The sequence below is a fragment of the Panthera leo genome, chromosome B2 (genome assembly GCF_018350215.1).
Source record: "Panthera leo isolate Ple1 chromosome B2, P.leo_Ple1_pat1.1, whole genome shotgun sequence".
NCBI lineage: Eukaryota > Metazoa > Chordata > Mammalia > Carnivora > Felidae > Panthera > Panthera leo.
Window position 1 is genome coordinate 76415110 of NC_056683.1, and position 18706 is coordinate 76433815.

The 18706-nt window shown below is 36.6% G+C and overlaps 1 protein-coding gene across 8 annotated transcripts in view; it reads right to left on the reverse strand.

The window, feature by feature from the left end:
• SNX14 (sorting nexin 14) overlaps window positions 1-18706 on the reverse strand; it is a 77746-nt gene that overhangs the window by 9543 nt on the left and 49497 nt on the right. For 7 of the 8 annotated variants that reach the window (XM_042939292.1, XM_042939289.1, XM_042939291.1 and 4 more), the window contains 5 exons: window positions 15497-15629; window positions 7773-7974; window positions 5646-5729; window positions 3202-3302; window positions 1078-1189 (listed from right to left, as the gene is read on the reverse strand). In XM_042939292.1, the coding sequence (XP_042795226.1) occupies window positions 1078-1189; window positions 3202-3302; window positions 5646-5729; window positions 7773-7974; window positions 15497-15629 (632 nt within the window). The remainder of the gene's footprint in view (window positions 1-1077; window positions 1190-3201; window positions 3303-5645; window positions 5730-7772; window positions 7975-15496; window positions 15630-18706) is intronic. The other variant, XM_042939293.1, reaches the window with a different exon arrangement.

The following is an 18706-nucleotide window of genomic DNA, read 5'->3' on the forward strand; positions in this document are numbered from 1 at the left end:
ATGAAAGCCAAATGCCCACTTGCAACATTTAATTCATTTGTTTACTTTACTTCTATATATACTTCAGATTATATTATATAAAATATATTTAGAAATATTGCTTTACTCCATTATTATCTCTTTTTTTTTTAATGTTTATTTATTTATTTTGAGAGAGAGAGCTGAGGAGGGCTGGGAGAGACGGGGGAGAGAGATCCCCAAGCAGGCCCTGCACTATCAGCACAGAGCCTGATGTGGGGCTCAAACTCACAAACCATGAGATCATGACCTGAGCCCAGATCAAGAGTCAGACGCTTAACCAAATGAGCTACCCAGGTGCCCCTACCTCCATTATTATCTTTAACAATCCAAATTTTTCCTGCCTTTATCTCTGTGGTCTATACTGAACTTTATGTAAAAGAAACCATGCTGCATATATTCTGTGTCTTGCTTGTCATTCATCATCACGTTTTTAAGATTAACAATGTTGTTGCAAATAGCTACACGTTATAGGTATTCATTTTATGAATCTACCACAATTTATCTGTCTACTCTATTGGTGATGAACATTTGTATTGTTTCCAATTTTAGTGACTGGTTATAAACAATAATGCTATGAACATTCTTTAATATGAATATAAGATTCTCTAGAGTATATATCTCAGAGAGGAACTACTGGGTCATGCAGTTCTATACCAAACCGTTTTCCCAATTAGTTTCCAATTTATATTCCTACTAACAGTGTATAATAAGTCTATTAGAATTTGATACATGGTTTCACTATATAAACTACTCTTCCTTCATTAATCTGAAAATGCTGATTATTTCAGTTTATCCACTTCTTAAAAATTTTTAAGTATGTTTATTTATTTTAAGAGACAGAGACAGAGCACACCCATGGGGAAGGGACAGAGAGAGAGGGAGAAAGAGACAATCCCAAGCAGGCTTCACACTGCCAGCATGGAGCCTGATGCAGGGCTCAAATTCATGAACCGTGAGATCATGACCTGAACCGAAATCAACAAACACTTAACTGACTGAGCCACCCAGGCACCTCTCAGTTTATCCTCTCATACATGACTCTTTAAACTGACTTACCAAGATTTACATCTGGTAGTATCTTATCAAGAAATTGTGTTTCCCCGCCATTGGGGGAGAGAAAATCCGCCAGAAGTTGACTATTACTCAGTTCTGGATGCTGCAGAAGTTTCTTAAATGAAAAAGGAAAAAAAAGGGAAAAAACAGCTTAGTAACCAGAAGGGTGATCAAAACTATATTAAAATGATTAAAAAAACAATTATAAATCCTCAAAAGCTATTTTATCTTCAGAATAACAAAACTACATTTGTAGAAAGAATATATCACATAGCAGATAAGACTTCAACCTCTACAGTCAGACATGAAAGAATTTGAATTCTGGCTCTCTTCCATTTACCAGTGAGGTATCCCTAGAAAAGTTCCTAAACTACCTAAGAGTTTCCTCAAGTGTAAAATGAAGATAATACTACTCCTTTCTTTATAATGTTATTATATAAAGCATTTAGCACAGTACCTGATACACAGGAAGATTAAACATTATCTAATATTATTTCTGTGTCTCAACTATAAAACAAGTACTACAATATCTTGATAATTAAAAGAAGTTGGCACAAGGGTTTTGAAGAAAACTAAATGTAGAAATGTGAACTTGAAAAATTTGTTGTCTGTTCTTCTTGCAACACTATTTTCTTACAAGATAAACTGACTTTTTAAAGCCAAAATTAACCCAGTCTTACCTAATATTGTTTTGTAACTTGAAACAGTTGCAAAACTTTATGAGCAGAAATCTGTATAAATGAAATACCAGTAACAGCAACCTTTAGCTCCATATCACCAGAAAATACTCTTCTAGAATGCAGTACTTCCAATTCTTAGAAAGATTTAGTCCATTGAAATAATGGGTTAATGGTATCAACAAAGGCAAAGGTTAACACTCCTATATGCTGCATTCAAATATCCTTGCAGACATTAATAATTTAAAGTTAATAACATAATAATAATAAAATATTTCATATTTCAATTTTCACGCCACCAAAAACTTATATAATGAATATTTTCTGGGCTGAAGTATTCAACAGTTTAAACACAAGAAATAAAATGTAAATATTCCTTTATACTGTTGAGTATTTTTTTAACTTAAAATACTTACTTTGGGCAAAGAGGCATCCGAATTTAACTGAATACTTAATAAAATCTAAAAAATTTCATGGCCAAATAAAGAAAAGGTTTTTTTAGGGGGCATCTGGGTGGCTCAGTTGGTTAGGCGTCTGACTTTGACTCAGGTCATGATCTCACCGCCCATTAGTTCAAGGCCCACATCGGACTCTGCTGTCAGCACAGAGCCTGCTTGGGGATCTTCTGTCTCCCTCTCTCTCTGATCCTCCCCCACACCTTCTCTCTCAAAAATAAACAAACATTAAAAAAAAAGATGTTTTTAACAAAACAAAAAAAGTAAAAAGTATCCACTCTTTCGTCTTAGGCACTTGATTAAAGAAAGATGGTCATTAATTTTATATTAGTCTCAAGTAAGCAACTTTTTTTTTTTTGAGAGAGAGCAAGCGAGCACACGAGCGAGCATCCACAAGAAGGAGATGGATGGAGGGAGAAGAAGAGAGAGAATCCCAAGCAGGCTCTGGCTGTCAGTGCAGAGCCCAATGCAGGGCTCAATCTCACAACCTGAGCCGACACCAAGAGTCGGATGCTTAACTGACTGAGCCACCTAGGCGCCCCTCAAGTAAGTAACTTTTAAATTGACTGCATCAACAATGGAAAACACATACCAATTACATTGTTTATATAACACCATGTGCACACACTAAAAAATAAAATAAAATTCGGACACCTGAGTAGCTCAGGGGGACCCTGGGTGGCTCAGTCGGTTAAGCATCTGACTCTTGGTTTCAGCTCAGATCGTGATCTCACAGTTCGTGGGTTCAAGCCTGGCATCAGGCTCTGCACTGGCAGTGCAGTGCCTGCTTGGGATCCTCTGTCTCTCTCTCTCTCTCTGCCCCTCCCCTACTCACTCTCTCTGTCTCTTTCTCAAAAATAAATAAACTTAAAAAGAAAAGAATTTTAGAAGTCCCCATTGACAGGTATTTATAAAGTAAAATATATATATACAAGAGAAAAAAAGATTAGAGAATGCTAGGATTAGCAATGTTTTAAATTAAGTTACTACTATACCTGTAGATATTCCTGAAATTCTTCTCTCTTTGACTTTAAGAATTCATAATTTTTGGGGCCAATGATCCTCTTGGAAGGAAGCTGGGCATCAGGAAATGTGCCTGAAATTAATATATATGTAAGTTATTACTATGTTCTGCTACCATCTTTAAAACCTAATTTATAATTCACTATGGCAAAATCAGATTCACAATGCTCTTACAGAGATGTGGCATTATCTTTTAAGTAATCTTGACAAAATCCATGAGCTTCACTTCAGAAGTCCAAACCAAAGAACCTGAATATACAGATATACAAAATTTCACCAACTCTTCACTGACAAAGACTTATTTAGCCTTCGATACTAGTAAAAAAGCTTCAAAAACTTATCATGAGATTATCTTGAAGTTGGTGGGATTCTATTCAACAAAATCTTACAAAGAAATACCTACTCTATCATGGGAGAAAAGGTAGCATTCTGCTAATACTATACAAACTTAAAAAAACAAAATTTAAAAACCATGGACATTCAGGGCACCTGGGTGGCTCAGTTGATTGGGCATCTGACTTCGGCTCAGGTCGTGATCTCATGCTTCATGGGTTAGAGCCCCGCGTTGGGCTCTGTGCTAACAGCTCAGAGCCTAGAGCCTGCTTCAGATTCTGTCTCCCTCTCTCTCTGCCCTGCCCCCTCTTACTGTGTCTCTGTCTCTCAAAAATGAATAAATGTTAAAAAATAAAAATAAAAACAAAAAACATGGACATGCTTTCTCAAATAGGGCTGACCGGAAATTTAAATACCAAAAAAGAAAAATATTGTTGGGAATCCAATCAACTTAGGTTGATCCAGGACTTTAAAGTATAGAATAAATTATCTTCTCTCAATTCTAAACCCAAAGGAAAATTTCTCAGAGAAAGAACGAGACAAGAATGACATTGCACAAGACTGGCAGAGAAAAAGAAAAACCATTTTTTAAATTTATTTATTCATTTATCTATCTATCTATCTATCTATCTATCTATCTATTTATGAGAGAGCAAGCGGAGGGGGGCAGAGGAAGAGAGAGAAGAGAATCTTAATTGTGTAGAGCCCGATGCAGGACTCAACCCCACGATCCTGGGATCATGACCTGAGCCAAAATCAAGGATCAGACGCTCAATCGAGTGAGCCACTCAGGCGCTCCAAGAGAAAACCATTTTTTTTTTTTTTTTAAATTTTTTTTTTAACGTTTATTTATTTTTGAGACAGAGAGAGACAGAACATGAACAGGGGAGGGGAAGAGAGGGAGACACAGAATCTGAAACAGGCTCCAGGCCCCAAGCTGTCAGCCCAGAGCCCGACGCGGGGCTCGAACTCACGGGCCGCGAGATCATGACCTGAGCCGAAGTCGGACGCTTAACCGACAGAGCCACCCAGGCGCCCCGAGAAAACCATTTAAAGACAAGTACAAATTCAAAATCTAAGCAAAAAGATTGGAATGGGACCTTGTATTTTTTTTTTACCTTCCTGTAGTCTCTTTATCAAGTGTTTTACTTAGAGCACTTAGTAAAGAAGGGTAAAAAAGGTTCCTGTCTTCAATAGAGAACCAACCTGAATTTGGATCAGGGACACTCCACAAAGCTGGTCTAAAAGAAAAAGATTCAGAATACACAAATAGAACTCACCAATCTACATACAAAATGACTGGAAATACTTTATAACTACATCCTTGATATTAACTAAAATAGATAAGACAGACTGAGAGGTGAAGAGAATAACTAAAAAAAGGAAAGTGCTCCCCTTTTCTGATTGATCTAACCTTAAAAGAAATATTACAAGTTTTGTCTTCATATCTAAATCTAAGAGCTAAATCAAAACATTTGTCATGATTCAGAGCAAACATGTTTATCAAGAAAGATGGTAGTAAAAGAACAGAGCAACTCTAAAATGCCTGGTTTAAATTCTCTGCCACATGGAAATAAACAAAAATTAAACTGGAGAGAGAAACTTTTCTACAATACAATTAAACAATAGCTATCTTTTAAATTTTAATATTATTGAGGTGCCTGGGTGGCTCAATCAGTTAAGTGTCCAACTTTAGCTCAAGTCATGATCTTGCAGTTCGTGAGTTCAAGCCCCCTGTGTTGGGTTTTCTGCTGACAGCTCAGAGTCTGGAGCCTGCTTTGGATTCTGTCTCCCTCGCTCCCTGCCCCTCTCCCGCTCGTGCTCTCTCTTTCCCTCTCTCTCTCATAAATATTTTTTAAAAAATTAATAAGTAATACATGTATACTGTAAAAACTTCAAAAATATTTGTAAGCAGAAATAAGATAAAAACAGTACATTCCTATATTAACAGCAGTGTACATAAGTGTTAAGTATTACACTTCCTTGCATAATTACTTAAAATAAAAAAATGAATCTAGTTCAACAGCTTCTTCAAGAAAGCTAATACTAAAATGTAATGTTTTATACAAAAAGGACAACATACCATGAAACTCTGTTAGTTTTGATTCAAGTACATAGAATTCAAGATATCTTCTATAGACAGACCAATGTTCAGGCTCATGCCCAACTGTAAATTGAATGGATACACAGTAAGTAATAAATAATTTTATAAACTACTATTAGAAATTCTTCCAGTCTTAATGATTTATTATTTCTTAACATCACATTATTAACATATTTTATCCCATATCTTAATTTTAAATTTCTTAAGGGACTGATAAACTTCACCTATTTATGAAGTTATCTCAAAACACATTTTTCTAGAAAAGAATCATAGAGCTGACAGAAATTTAAAACAATTATACAGTCATGATTTTTAAGTGTCACAGAAATAAATTATGTATTTCATAAAAACTTGTAATCAATTTTGGGTCCCTCAAATATTTACCAATTGTCCTGATCTAATACAGTATAGAACAGCACTATCAAACAGAACTGTCTGCAATTCTGAAATGTTCTTTATTATCTGCATTAATATAGTAGATATTAGCCACATGTAGTTATTGATCACTTGAAATGTGACTATTGTAAGTAAGGAACTAAAATTTTAATATAATTTAATTTTAACTGGTACATGAGGCTAGTGGCTACCAAACTGAATAGCACAAAGTAATGGTTTACAGAATGAGTTGAGTCAGACTGCCTATTCCAATCCCAGCTTCCCCATTTATTAAGTGAACTAGAACAAATAACCTCACTGTGCCTTAAGTTGCTTAGAATAAAAATAATTGGGGCGCTGGGGTGGCTCAGTCAGTTTAGCATCTGACTCTTGATTTTGGCTCAAGTCATGATCTCAGGATCATGGGATTAAGCCCCGTGTCAGGTTCAGCACTGAGTATGGAGGCTGCTTGGGATTCTCTCTCTTCTTCTTTCTTTGCCCCTCTCCCCCCATCTCTCTCTCTCTGTCAAGAACAAATAAATAGGGGCGCCTAGGTGGCTCAATTGGTTAAGCGTCCAACTACAGCTCAGGTCATGATCTTGTGGTTTGTGGGTTCACACCCCACATCGGGCTCTGTGCTAACAGCTCAGAGCCTGTAGCGTCCTTCGGATTCTGTGTCTCCTCTCTCTGTCCCTCCCCTGCTCACACTCTGTCTGTCTGTATCTCTCTCTCAAAATAAATAAACATTAAAAAGTTTTTTTTTAAAAGAACAAATAAATATTTTTAAATAAAAAAAAAAGAAAAACAAATAAGGGGAATTATTAGCACTGACCTTCATGCTGTAATACTTCATCAGTCCTCTCTCAAAACCATTTCCTAACACTGCCATTTTCTTTCCTTCTTTCACCACAAACAGTTCCCTCTTCCTGAGCTCAATTTTATCTTTCTGTTCATCATTCCCAAAATGTGCACAAGTTTGATGTGCTTTTGTTTACACTGAATGCCCTACTTCTTGGGCAAAAGCCAGGGTGGTGTCTGTTATCTCCTCATGGATACTATTTACACCTATATCTATTAGTCCACACCTGAAACAACCAAAAGAAGATAGGAAAACATGATGAAAACTTCTCACATTGTGTTTTATCACATTTTTATAAATTCTAATTAGCCCACAACAATGGAGGAGAAATGCTGTCTTAATGAAATTGGTATAATACCTGATATAGTGCTATGTGGGTTACTAATAATAAGTATAATGGCTAATGATGGTAGCAAAACCATTAAAAGAACATTACATAAAATGCCCTGCTGCATTGTCAGGTGTCTCACAGGTGGCATATGCATTGGCTGAACAAACTAATTAGTTAAGTGGTACTAGAGATAACCTAGAAAAGCCTGTTTTCATTCAATTTTCTGTTCGGACACTTATCTTTTGAATGTTTGCTTATTTTTGAGAGAGAGAGAGGAGGAGAGGCAGACAAAGAAGAAGACAGAAGATCCCAAGCAGGCTCTGCACTGACAGCAGATGCAGGGCTTGAAACCCATGAACCGTGAGATCATGACCTGAGCCAAAGACGAATGCTCAACCAACTGAACCAACCAGGCGCCCCCAGACACTTATCTTTTGGACATGCAGTCATACTCAATAGTTAGAAATGGCAAAATGTTTATCATTCCTGATAAATAGACTAACTGGCACCTTTTGAGAAATGTATTCAGAGAACTTCCTACCTGCTCTTCTATCATTTCTTTCAACATCAATACAAAACACAGGTATTCTCTCCTTCTTCTCCTTCCTTTCAGAGGAGGGATCTTCAAAAAAGTCTACATATGGAATGCTAATTTTCCATGCAGCAAGGTTTCGGGGAGTATTAGGTGTGCTCACAGCTTCCACTGGAGAATCATCTTCCATTACAACAATACCTTCTTCAATCTAGAAAAAAAATCATCAGAAAAAAAATTTAACATTTCCAGGTCCTCAGACCTATAGCATACAAGATACAACTATAAAGAATGTGCCCATATAAATTCCTGATTTTCTACTATTCTGAAATTAAATGATACTAAATTTTCTACTAAAAATATAAAGATAAAAAATTAAAACTAACAAGTTACTAGCATCAACTCCAGGTTTTGTCATATCACCTATATGTGCAAATTCCATAGAAAAGAGAAAATAGGCACTTCAGAGACTAAAAATATTGAAAATACACAAGTATAAAAAAATATTTACCTTTGGTAATAAGAAGAAAAAATTAATGTACTGATATTTTTTCGTTTTGACAATATGTATTTAGAAAGAACCATAAAACAGTTTCAGCTAAGTACAGGTGGTCGCTAACTTAAGATAGTTAAACTTATGATTTTTCAAATTTACCAAGATGCAAAAGCGATATGCATTCAGCAGAAACTATACTTGGAATTTTTAAAAAATTTTTTGATGTTTATTTATTTAATTTGAGAGAGAGAAAGAGCACAAGCGGGGGAGGAAGAGGAACAGAGAGGGAGAAAGAGAGAGTCCCAAGCAGGTCCTGAGCTGTCAGCATGGAGCATGATGTGGGACTTGCAAGGTAAACAACCAATACATTATACAACCATTGTTTTTACTTTCAGTACAGTATTCAATAAATCACAAAGGTAAACAACCAATACACTATACAACCATTGTTTTTACTTTCACAAAGGTAAACACTAAATCACAAAGGTAAACAACCAATACACTATACAACCATTGTTTTTACTTTCAGTACAGTATTCAATAAATTACATAAGACAGTCAACACCTTATGATACAATGGGCCTTGAGTTAGAGGATTTTGCCCAACTGTAGGCTAATGTTAAGTGTTCAGAGCTTGTTTAAAGTAGGTTATTTTCAACTTATAATGGGTTTATCAGAATGTAATCCCATTGTAAGTTGAAAAGGATCTTTTAACTCCATTTCTGGGAATGCAGTCTAATGAAAGTATTTATTCCAAGTCAATCTTTTTAAAACTGTGGAAAAGATACAAGTATAAATATATTCACTACAGCTTAAGTAATGTCAAAAATGAAAAATGGCCTGAAAGGGATCCACCTTCATAGAATTAAGGTTATTATTTCATCTCTTGGCTTCTAAAGTTTTCATAATATAAATGTCTAAAATAATATTTTAAAATACTACACGAAGAACAATTATTTTTAGAAAGAAATTTTATATTTATTTATTTATTTTAACATTTATTCATTTTTGAGACAGAGACAGAGCATGAACGGGGGAAGGTCAGAGAGAGAGGGAGACACAGAATCCGAAACAGGCTCCAGGCTGTGAGCTGTCAGCACAGAGCCCGACGTGGGGCTCGAACTCACAGACCGCGAGATCATGACCTGAGCCGAAGTCAGACGTCCAACCGACTGAGCCACCCAGGCGCCCCAGAAAGAAATTTTAAACATGTTCTAGAACTACACATACAGAAAGGAGGAAAAACTGTCCCAACCTAATTAAATTAGAAGAAATCCTCCAGAGAAGCCTGGGTGCCTCAGTAGGTTATGTGTCTAACTCTCGATTTCGGCTCAGGTCATGATCCCACAGTTTGTGGGTTCGAGCACTGCACCGTGCTTACACTGTGAGTGCGGAGCTGGCTTAGGATTCTTTCTCTCCCTCTCTTTGCCCCTCCCCTGCTCATGCTTGCTCACTCACTCTCTCTGTCTCAAGTAAACATTTTTAAAAAATTAGAAAAACTGGGATGCCTGGGTGGCTCAGTTGGTTAAGCATCTGACTTCGGCTCAGGTCATGATCTCACAGTCCGTGAGTTTGAGCCCTGTGTCGGGCTCTGTGTTGGAGCCTGCTTCGGGTTCTGTGTCTCCGTCTTTCTCTGCCCCTCCCCCACTTGTGCTCTGTCTCTCTCTCTCTCTCTCAAAAATAAATAAAATTTTTAAAAAATTGGCAAAAAAAAAAAAAAAAGGAAGAAGAGAACCTCTGAATTGGCACATTAAAACACCTGGTCACTTATACATCTCAAATTCATGTTAAAGAAAGCCACATATTACAGATAAAACACATCCATCTTGAATATACTTTTTTAAGGCAATGAGTCAAAGATTTCTTGTACTTAACAAGAAATCTGAAAAGTCTATTCAGAGCAAACCAGTAGTGGAGAGAGATTTATTTCCACAATTTTAGCACCCTAACTTTCACTCTCAATTCTACTTCTTCCCACACCTGGCAGTCACTTTTTTTAAGTTTTATTCATGTTCTTAATGTTTACTTATTTTTGAGTGGGGGGAGGGGCAGAGAGAGGGAGACAGAGGATCCAAAGCAGGTTCCACACTGACAGCAGAGCCAGACATTGGGCTCGAACCCATGAACCATGACATCATGACCCAAGCCAAAGTCAGATAATTAACCAACTAAGTCACTCAGGTGCCCCAGTTTTATTTATTTTGAGAAAGAGAGAGAGAGAGAGAGAGAGAGGAAGGAGCACACACAAGTGGGGTAAGGGCAGAGAGAGAGAGCGAGAGAGAGAGAGAGAGAGAGCGAGCCCCAAGCAGATTCTGCACTGTTAGGGCAGAGCCTGATGCAAGGCTTGAACTTATGAACCACAAGATTATGACCTGAGCCAAAGTCAGATGCTTAACTGAATGAGCCACCCAGGTGCCTCAGCCACCTCTCTTCTAAGTGAATTCTCCTCCCCCACAAAGTCCCTTAGCAATTATTCTTTTTTTAAAAATTTTTTTTTAATGTTTATTTATTTTTGAGAGAGAGAGATAGCACACGAGCAGGGGAGGAGCAGAGAGAGAGGGAGACACAGAATCTGAAGACAGGCTCCAGGCTCTGAGCTGCTAGCACAGAGCCCGATGCAGGGCTCGAACTCACAAACCATGAGATCATGACCTGAGCCGAAGCCAAACGCTCAACCAACTGAGCCACCCAGGCGCCCCGCAATTATTCTTTTCTTTCTTGTTCTAAAATGGCTTTCCATAATCCCTAATAAGACTGTTGGTGATCTTAGGAGGACCTCTTAATACTCTATTGAAAACAAAGTCATCAATTCCTAAAAAGGAAGGAAAAGAAACTATAAAAACAGATAATATGTGTTGGGTTTTGCCTTTTTGGGATAAGGCTATCTCCTTACACACCTGACACAAAAACAGAGAATTTGTGAGTGAAATGCCCACTCCACCATTTGGAGTCTGAGGTACAGGGCAGCATTTTCCATGGCTATTACAACTGTATTTTTGTCAATGGATTCAGCTTCTGAGATATCAGAAGGGTAAATCAATAATAAAATGATAGATAATTTGTTTAACAAGTTGACTAAATGCCAAAAAATAGACATTCTTGGGGTACCTGGCTAGCCCAGTCGGTGGAGCATGTAACTCTTGATCTCAAGGTCATGAGTTCAAGCCCCACACTGGACTCCATGCTGATAGCTTAGAGCTCGGAACCTGCTTCGGATTCTGTGTCTCCCTAGCTCTCTGCCCCTCCCCCACTCACGCTGTCTGTCTCAAAAATAAATAAAAACATTTAAAATTAAAAAACAAATTAAAAAATTTTTTAAAATAGACATTCTTTTTTTCAAAAAATTTTTAATGTTTTATTTATTTTTAAGACAGAGACAGAGCATGTGTGGGGATGGGACAGAGAGAGAGGGAGACACAGAAGCTGAAGTAGGCTCCAGGCTCTGAGCTGCCAGCACAGAGCCCGACGCGGGGCTCGAACTCACGAACTATGAGATCATGACCTGAGCCGAGTTGGACACTTAACCAACCGAGCCACCCAGGCACCCCCAAAAAATAGACATTCTTAAATAAAAAGAACTTCCCCAAAATCAATCTAAGAAAGAAAATGGGAGAACAAAATTCTTAGCAACATAAAAATATCAATGAAACAAAGGACGTTTTAAAATGTATTTCTGTTACTGCTACCATTTAAAAGGTGTTTTTATCAAAAGAGGTTAATGAATAATCTCTAGACTATTCAGAGAATAATTATTCTAGTTAGAGAAATATTTATTTCTTCAAAGAATGTTGATGTTATATGATATTTTTTGAAAGTAAATAAATATTATAAACCAAAATTTTATGAAAAGGAGAATGAAGTACTTTCTTGTTTTCAAATAGATGTTCCTTCTACAAAGAGAATAGAGAATAAGGGCAGCAGAAGATAAAAGACAAAAAGATGTCCCCCTATTTCCTTGAGAAGTATTAACAGTCCCACTATTATATTTTCCTATGTGGAGATTAACTACCAATATACCATTGGGCATATTATATTCCAGAAGTCTATTTGCAAATCAGTTCTGAACTTGGGACAGATACATATATTTTCATACAGATTCAATCTTATACAGTGGACTTTGGTTCCCAGGCTAGTATACAAATGTCTATCTCACAATTTACATTCATATATTTATGAAAACTAATGCTATTCTAATACTGTATACTAATTACTATGCTTACCATATGCTAGGCACTGTTCTAAGCACTTTATGCATACTACTTATTTAATCCTCACAACACCCTTAAGTAAGTTAGATACCGTAATCCCCATTTCACATGTGAGGAAACTAAATCACAATAAAATTAAGCAATTTACCCAAGGTCACATAGCAAGGCAATATTGCCACCAAATGATCACATCAATGTTTCTAAAAGAAAATGTCTTGAGGCGCCTGGGTAGCTCAGTCGGTTAAGTGTCCGACTTTGGTTCAGGTCATGATCTCACCAGTTCATGGGTTCGTGCCCCCCCATCGCACTCTCAGAGCCTGGCTCCTGTTTCAGATTCCATGTCTCCCTCTCTCTCTGCCTCTCTCCTGCTTGTGCTCTGTCTCCATCTCTCTCAAAAATAAATAACGAACACTAAAAAAATTATTTAAAAAAATAAAATAAGTAAAAGAAAATGTCTTCCAGTTCCCATATTTGAATCACAAAGTACTTTTTAGTTGCGGTAGTGAGAGTTTCCTCTAAACTTCTTAAACAAGACAAAGACAACTCTCTAAGGTCCCATAGCTAAAAACTAGCACAGCGCTGGGGAGCCTGGCTGGCTCAGTTGGAAGAATATGTGCCTCTGATCTCACGGTCATGAGCTGGAGCCCCACAGTGGGGGTAGAGATTACTTAAAAAAATAAACTTGAAAAGAAAAGAAAAGAAAAGAAAAGAGAAAAGAAGAGAAGAGAGAAGAGAAGAGAAGAGAGAAGAGAAGAGAAGAGAAGAGAAGAGAAGAGAAGAGAAAAGAAAAGAAAAGAAAAGAAAAGAAAAGAAAAGAAAAGAAAAGAAAAGAAAAGAAACGGAACGAAACGAAACGAAACGAAACGAAACGAATCTAGCACAGTGCTCTCTAAATCCTAAGTACTACTGTCTTGGTCTGGGCCAACAGCCTCTTCACCCCTACCTTTTCTTTTCAGAATATTAGAGATTAGTTTGCTTTCTTTTCCTACTTTCCATTATCACTATCTTTTCTTCCAAATCAAGAATTTTCTTCTTCCTTGAACCACTACAAAACAGAACTCTCTCACCTTTTTGAAGATTATCCTCCTATTCCTGAAGCAAAACAAACAAACAAACAAAAAAACGAGCTTATATTGGGCAGAACAAGTAATTGGGCAGAACAAAAAAGTATGTCTTCCTGAACAAAAATTATGTTTTAAAAAGTTCACAATAACAGGGGTAAATGCTTTTGTTGTAATGTTAAGAGGGAACAAAGCAGGATAGCGAACTATATACTATACATATACATTATATATAATGGTGTACCCTAATCTATGTGGATGAGAAAGGAAAGGTACTTTTTAAAAAAGAAAACCACCAAAATGTTAATAAAGAGGTGAGTTATTGGGTGTTACAATTATGGGTGGTATTTTAAATGTTTCCAATTTTCCATATTATTAAAAAATTGAGACTATAATATACTATATTATTATATTATATAATATATATAATATATATTATATAATATACTATATTATAGTATATTATAATATACTATAAATTAAATTTTAATTTAAAAATTAAAAAATATATAAACATCATTTTGAAAAATGACTGCTTCCTCTGGTTTACTGTCTTTCTTCTACCCACACTTTTAAGAAAAATCAAGGGCAGGGGCACCTGTATGGCTCAGTCAGTTAAGGCATCTAACTCTTGATTTTGGCTTAGGTCATGATCTCACAGTTTGTGTGATCCAGCCCCATGTCGGGCTTGGAATTTTCTCGCTCGCGCTCTCTCTCTCTCTCTTTCTCTCTCTCTGCCCCTCCCCCATTCATGTTCACTCTCTCAAAATAAACAAACTTAAAAAAAAAGGGGGGTATAAACAGAAAAAAAAATGTTGTATTTAGATTACCTAAGAAGGAAAAAAAAAAGAATTAAATTTTTTTCCACTTAAACTATGAAAAAGCAATGAATGTCCTCGATAATTCATCACTGCAATGGGACAGAGGTCAAAAGGAAGAAGTACAGAGAAAAAAAATGTGTTAATTTACTCCTCTCTTCCCCCATTCCTTCTTCTTGGTCATTGCCAATCCAATCACTATTATTCATCCCTTTTATATCCAGGTTAGTGAATCTCTAAGGGGAAAGTCTCTGTCTTAATCATTTTATCTCCAGTGCTCAGAGTCATTAATGGGCAAAATAAGGATACAGGGACTCTATTTAATAAAGATTTATTAAACAAATAAAAAGCACAAATGAGACAGTATCTGTCTTTATAGAACTAATTGGTATGGAAAACAATCATAAACATATCATTTCAAATACACTATATGGTACATGTTTTAACATAAGATCTAATAAGGGGCACAAAGGAGAGAATGTTCAATTCCACTGGGGGACCCAGATAAAGGTTTATGGGAGAGGCTGGATTCTGAAAGTTAAGTATGAACTTTCTAGGTACATATAAAGGTAGGGCATTTTAAGGGCAGCATGTGCAAAGATCACAAAAATAAAATAGTATGGTGGGTTAATGTGCATATAAATCAACTGGGAATCTTGTTAAAATGCGAACTGATTTAGTAGGTCTAGGATGGAAGCAGACATTCTACATTTTAATAAGCTCCCAGGTAATGCTGATGCTGCTGACGTACCAATCACAGTTTGAGTAGCAAGGGGTCACGGTTAGAGCCCCACGTTGCGGGTAGGACATTTATCAACAGTTCTGTTTGCCTGGACCATATGGCTGGAAAGAGATAAGGTGAGGAAACAAAGTAAAAGCCTAACCAAAGGATGGTAAATTGTTTGACTTTTATAACTATCACAGCTCAACAGAAACCATTCTGGCCTTAACAAGAAGTTAACTTAGTGCTCAGGAACTTTACCAATTAGATTAGCATCATAAAACTATAATAACTAATGAAAAAAATAAGGCATTGAAGTCTGAAATAAGTAAAATAAAGGAGAGGGAAAATAGAAAGTAAGCATATCATTTTTTATGCCATTGTAGGTCTGAAGTTATAGATACATCAAACTGAAAAATTTTTACTTACAAAGTCATCTTCACCTTCGGCTAACCCATAATTAGGCAACATAGCTCCCTCCATTGTGGTACTTTTGAATACTCCTTTAATTTTGCTACCTATTCTGCTGATTCCAAATGATTCTCCTCTCTTCTGTGTGCTCCTAAATATTAAACAAAAACGTATCAAGTACACAGCAAATTATCACGACATTCTAGTTTATTAACAATAATTAAAATATGTGTGAAAAGAGTAAACTGAAGGTACAGCTAACATAACTTTTTGGAGTTCTTAGTCATCTAGATCAAGTCCCAGGATCTCAGAAGCCAAAAGTGACATTTAAAGTCTAAATTTGGGGGTATGAATAAATGGGACAATATTTATCAATAAACATTTGGAATTGGGCGCCTGGGTGGCTTAGTCAGTTAAGCATCTGACTCTTGGTTTCAGCTCAGGTTATGATCTCATGATTTCGTGAATTCAAGCTGCACATCAGGCTCTGCACTGGCAGCCAGAGCCTGCTTGGAGTTCTCTCTCTCCCTCTCTCTCTGCCCCTTCCCAACTCATGCTGTCTTCTCTCAAAATAACAATAAATAAACTTTAAAAAAATAATAAAAAAAATAAAAATGTGGAATTTACCTATTTAACTTTAAAACATTAACTGAACTAGAATGAAGATTAGAGCCCCCTAGTGGTATGTAGTTCTTATTGCCATACATATTTTGAACTAATGTGTTGAGACCAACATTCAAAACAATGTATCCGTTTAGAACTGTACCACTAAAATAACATAGTATATAACAGAAAAATATATAAAACTATGACCTTCTCAGTCCTTCATTTTTATTTTTTGAATTTTTTTAATGTTTGTTCATTTTTAATTTTTCTATTGCATTTATTTATTTTTGAGAAACAGAGAGAGACAGAGCACAAGTAGGGGAGGGGCAGAGTGAGGAGACACAGAATCTGAAGCAGGCTTGACACAGCAGGCTTGACGCGGTGCTCGAACTCACAAACCGTGAGATCATCACCTGAGCCGAAGTCAAGACGCCTAACCGACTGAGTCACCCAGGCACCCCAATGTTTGTTCATTTTTGAGAGAAGAGAGAAAGACAGAGAGAGACAGAGACAGAGAGAGAGAGCTCAAATAGGGGAGGGGCAGACAGAGAGGGAGACACAGAATCAGAAGCAAGGCTCCAGATTGAGCTGTCAGCACAGAGTTCAATGCCAGGCTCAAACTCACAGACCTCAAGATCATGACCTGAGCCCAAGTCGGACGCTTAACCAACAGCCACCCAGGTGCCCATGGGTGCCCCATTTTTAGAAATTAACAACAAAAAAATTCTGTCCTCTATGACTAAAAATTTTTAAGCAAATATCAACTTTATATTCCTATAAGGAATGAAGTACAAAGTGTATCTTACCTGACTTCAAAGTAACAAAAAGATAACATGCCCAAGGGATGGAAAAAACATGCCAAAGGGAAGGGTTAGCAATAAACATAAGGACAAAAGCAAATGTAGCCTAAGGAAGCAGCCTGCTCCGCCATATATACTAAATGTTGGTTTTGTAATTTTTTTTCAAAAGTGAATTTCTAAAAGCAGAAATAGTTGGAAAGCAACAACAAAAAATAAGCCAAAAAGCAGCAAAAATTTCCTCCATTACAGTCCACTGTCCCATGTTTCAGTAAATAAAAGCAGAACTTTTATTCAATTTAAAACTCACTCATGCTCTCCATGTAATGCTGCCCGTACAACTGATACCCAAATAAAAATTACTATTTTAAAATTCAAAAGTTTGTTTTGAATGCTTAATTTAATGGATAGCTACTATTCCTACAAGCAAAACTTATTTATTGAAATAATGCAACAATTACAAAAATAAAAATAATTTGATCAAGTTTTAAATATATCTGGTACATTAGTAACATGTGCATTTTATACATGTCCAAGGAGAAAAATCAAACCTAATTTAAAACTGGAAAAACTCTAATAATAAATAGTAGTAAAATGGGTAAACTAGAAGATTATTTTATTTAAACAAGCATATGTTGTTTTTTGAAAAAAATCTAGGACTGTAAACACAATTCTCTGATAGAATGTTTCCAAAACCAATTATGAAAATGTTAACGAAGTATTACTAAAACCTCTAGAATCCAGATAGATTATTCTAGTTTCTAGAACCTAGACAGATTATAAAAAATTGGGCTTTTAAAATCTGAAATATTTTTTAAAGTATCTCATTTCTAATTATCCCCAGAAATACAGAAATATTATACTTCTTGCTTTGAAAAATAAAGTTCCTTAAACACAAGTAATTCTAAAAGTAATTTAGGGGGTGCCTGGGTGGCTCAGTCAGTTGAACATCTGACTCTTGATTTCAGCTCAGGTCCTGATCCCAGTTGTGGGATCGAGCCCCCCATCAGGTTCCTTGCTGAGCATGGAGTCTGCCTAAGATTCTCTCTCCCTCTGTCCCTCTCCTCCACTCATGTTCTCTCTCCCTCTCTCTCTCTCTCAAATAATTAATAAATCAACACAAGTAATTTAACAAAACCAATAACAAAAAACTAAGTTGAGGCACCCGGGTGGCTCAGTCGGTTAAGCAGCCAACTTCGGCTCAGGTCATGATCTCGCAATTTGTGAGTTCTAGCCCCATGTCAGGCTCTGTGCTGACAGCTCAGGGCCTGGAGCCTGCTTTGGATTCTGTGTCTCTTTCTCTCCTCCTCGTGCTCTGTGTCTGCCTGCCTATCTCTCTCTCTTTCTCTCTCAAAAATAAATAAACGTTAAACAAAAATTTTTTTTTAAATGAGTCAATAGCCTTGAACAGCTAGGTACTAACTTTTCATTTTATTTTAAACTGACATTTTATGACATATATCATGCTATTTCAAAAAAGAGATATCTAAAATCAAATTAGAGATTAATTTTATTATTTTTTTAAGTTTATTTATTTTGAGAGAGAGAGATAGAGAGAGAGGAGAGAGAGAGAAGCACATGTGCACAAGCCAGGGGTAGAGAGAGGACAGAGAGAATCCCAAGCAGGCCCCACACTGCCAGCACGGAGCCTAATGCAGGGCTAGCACCACGAACCGTGAGGTAGTGACCTGAGCAGAAGTCAAGACACTTAACCGACGGAGCCACCCAGGTGCCCCAGAGGTTAATTTTAAAAGGATATCCCAAATAGCTGATATAAAGGCAGTAGTAATAGCAGTGTTTCCTTTTTTCCTTTGTGTTGTACTTT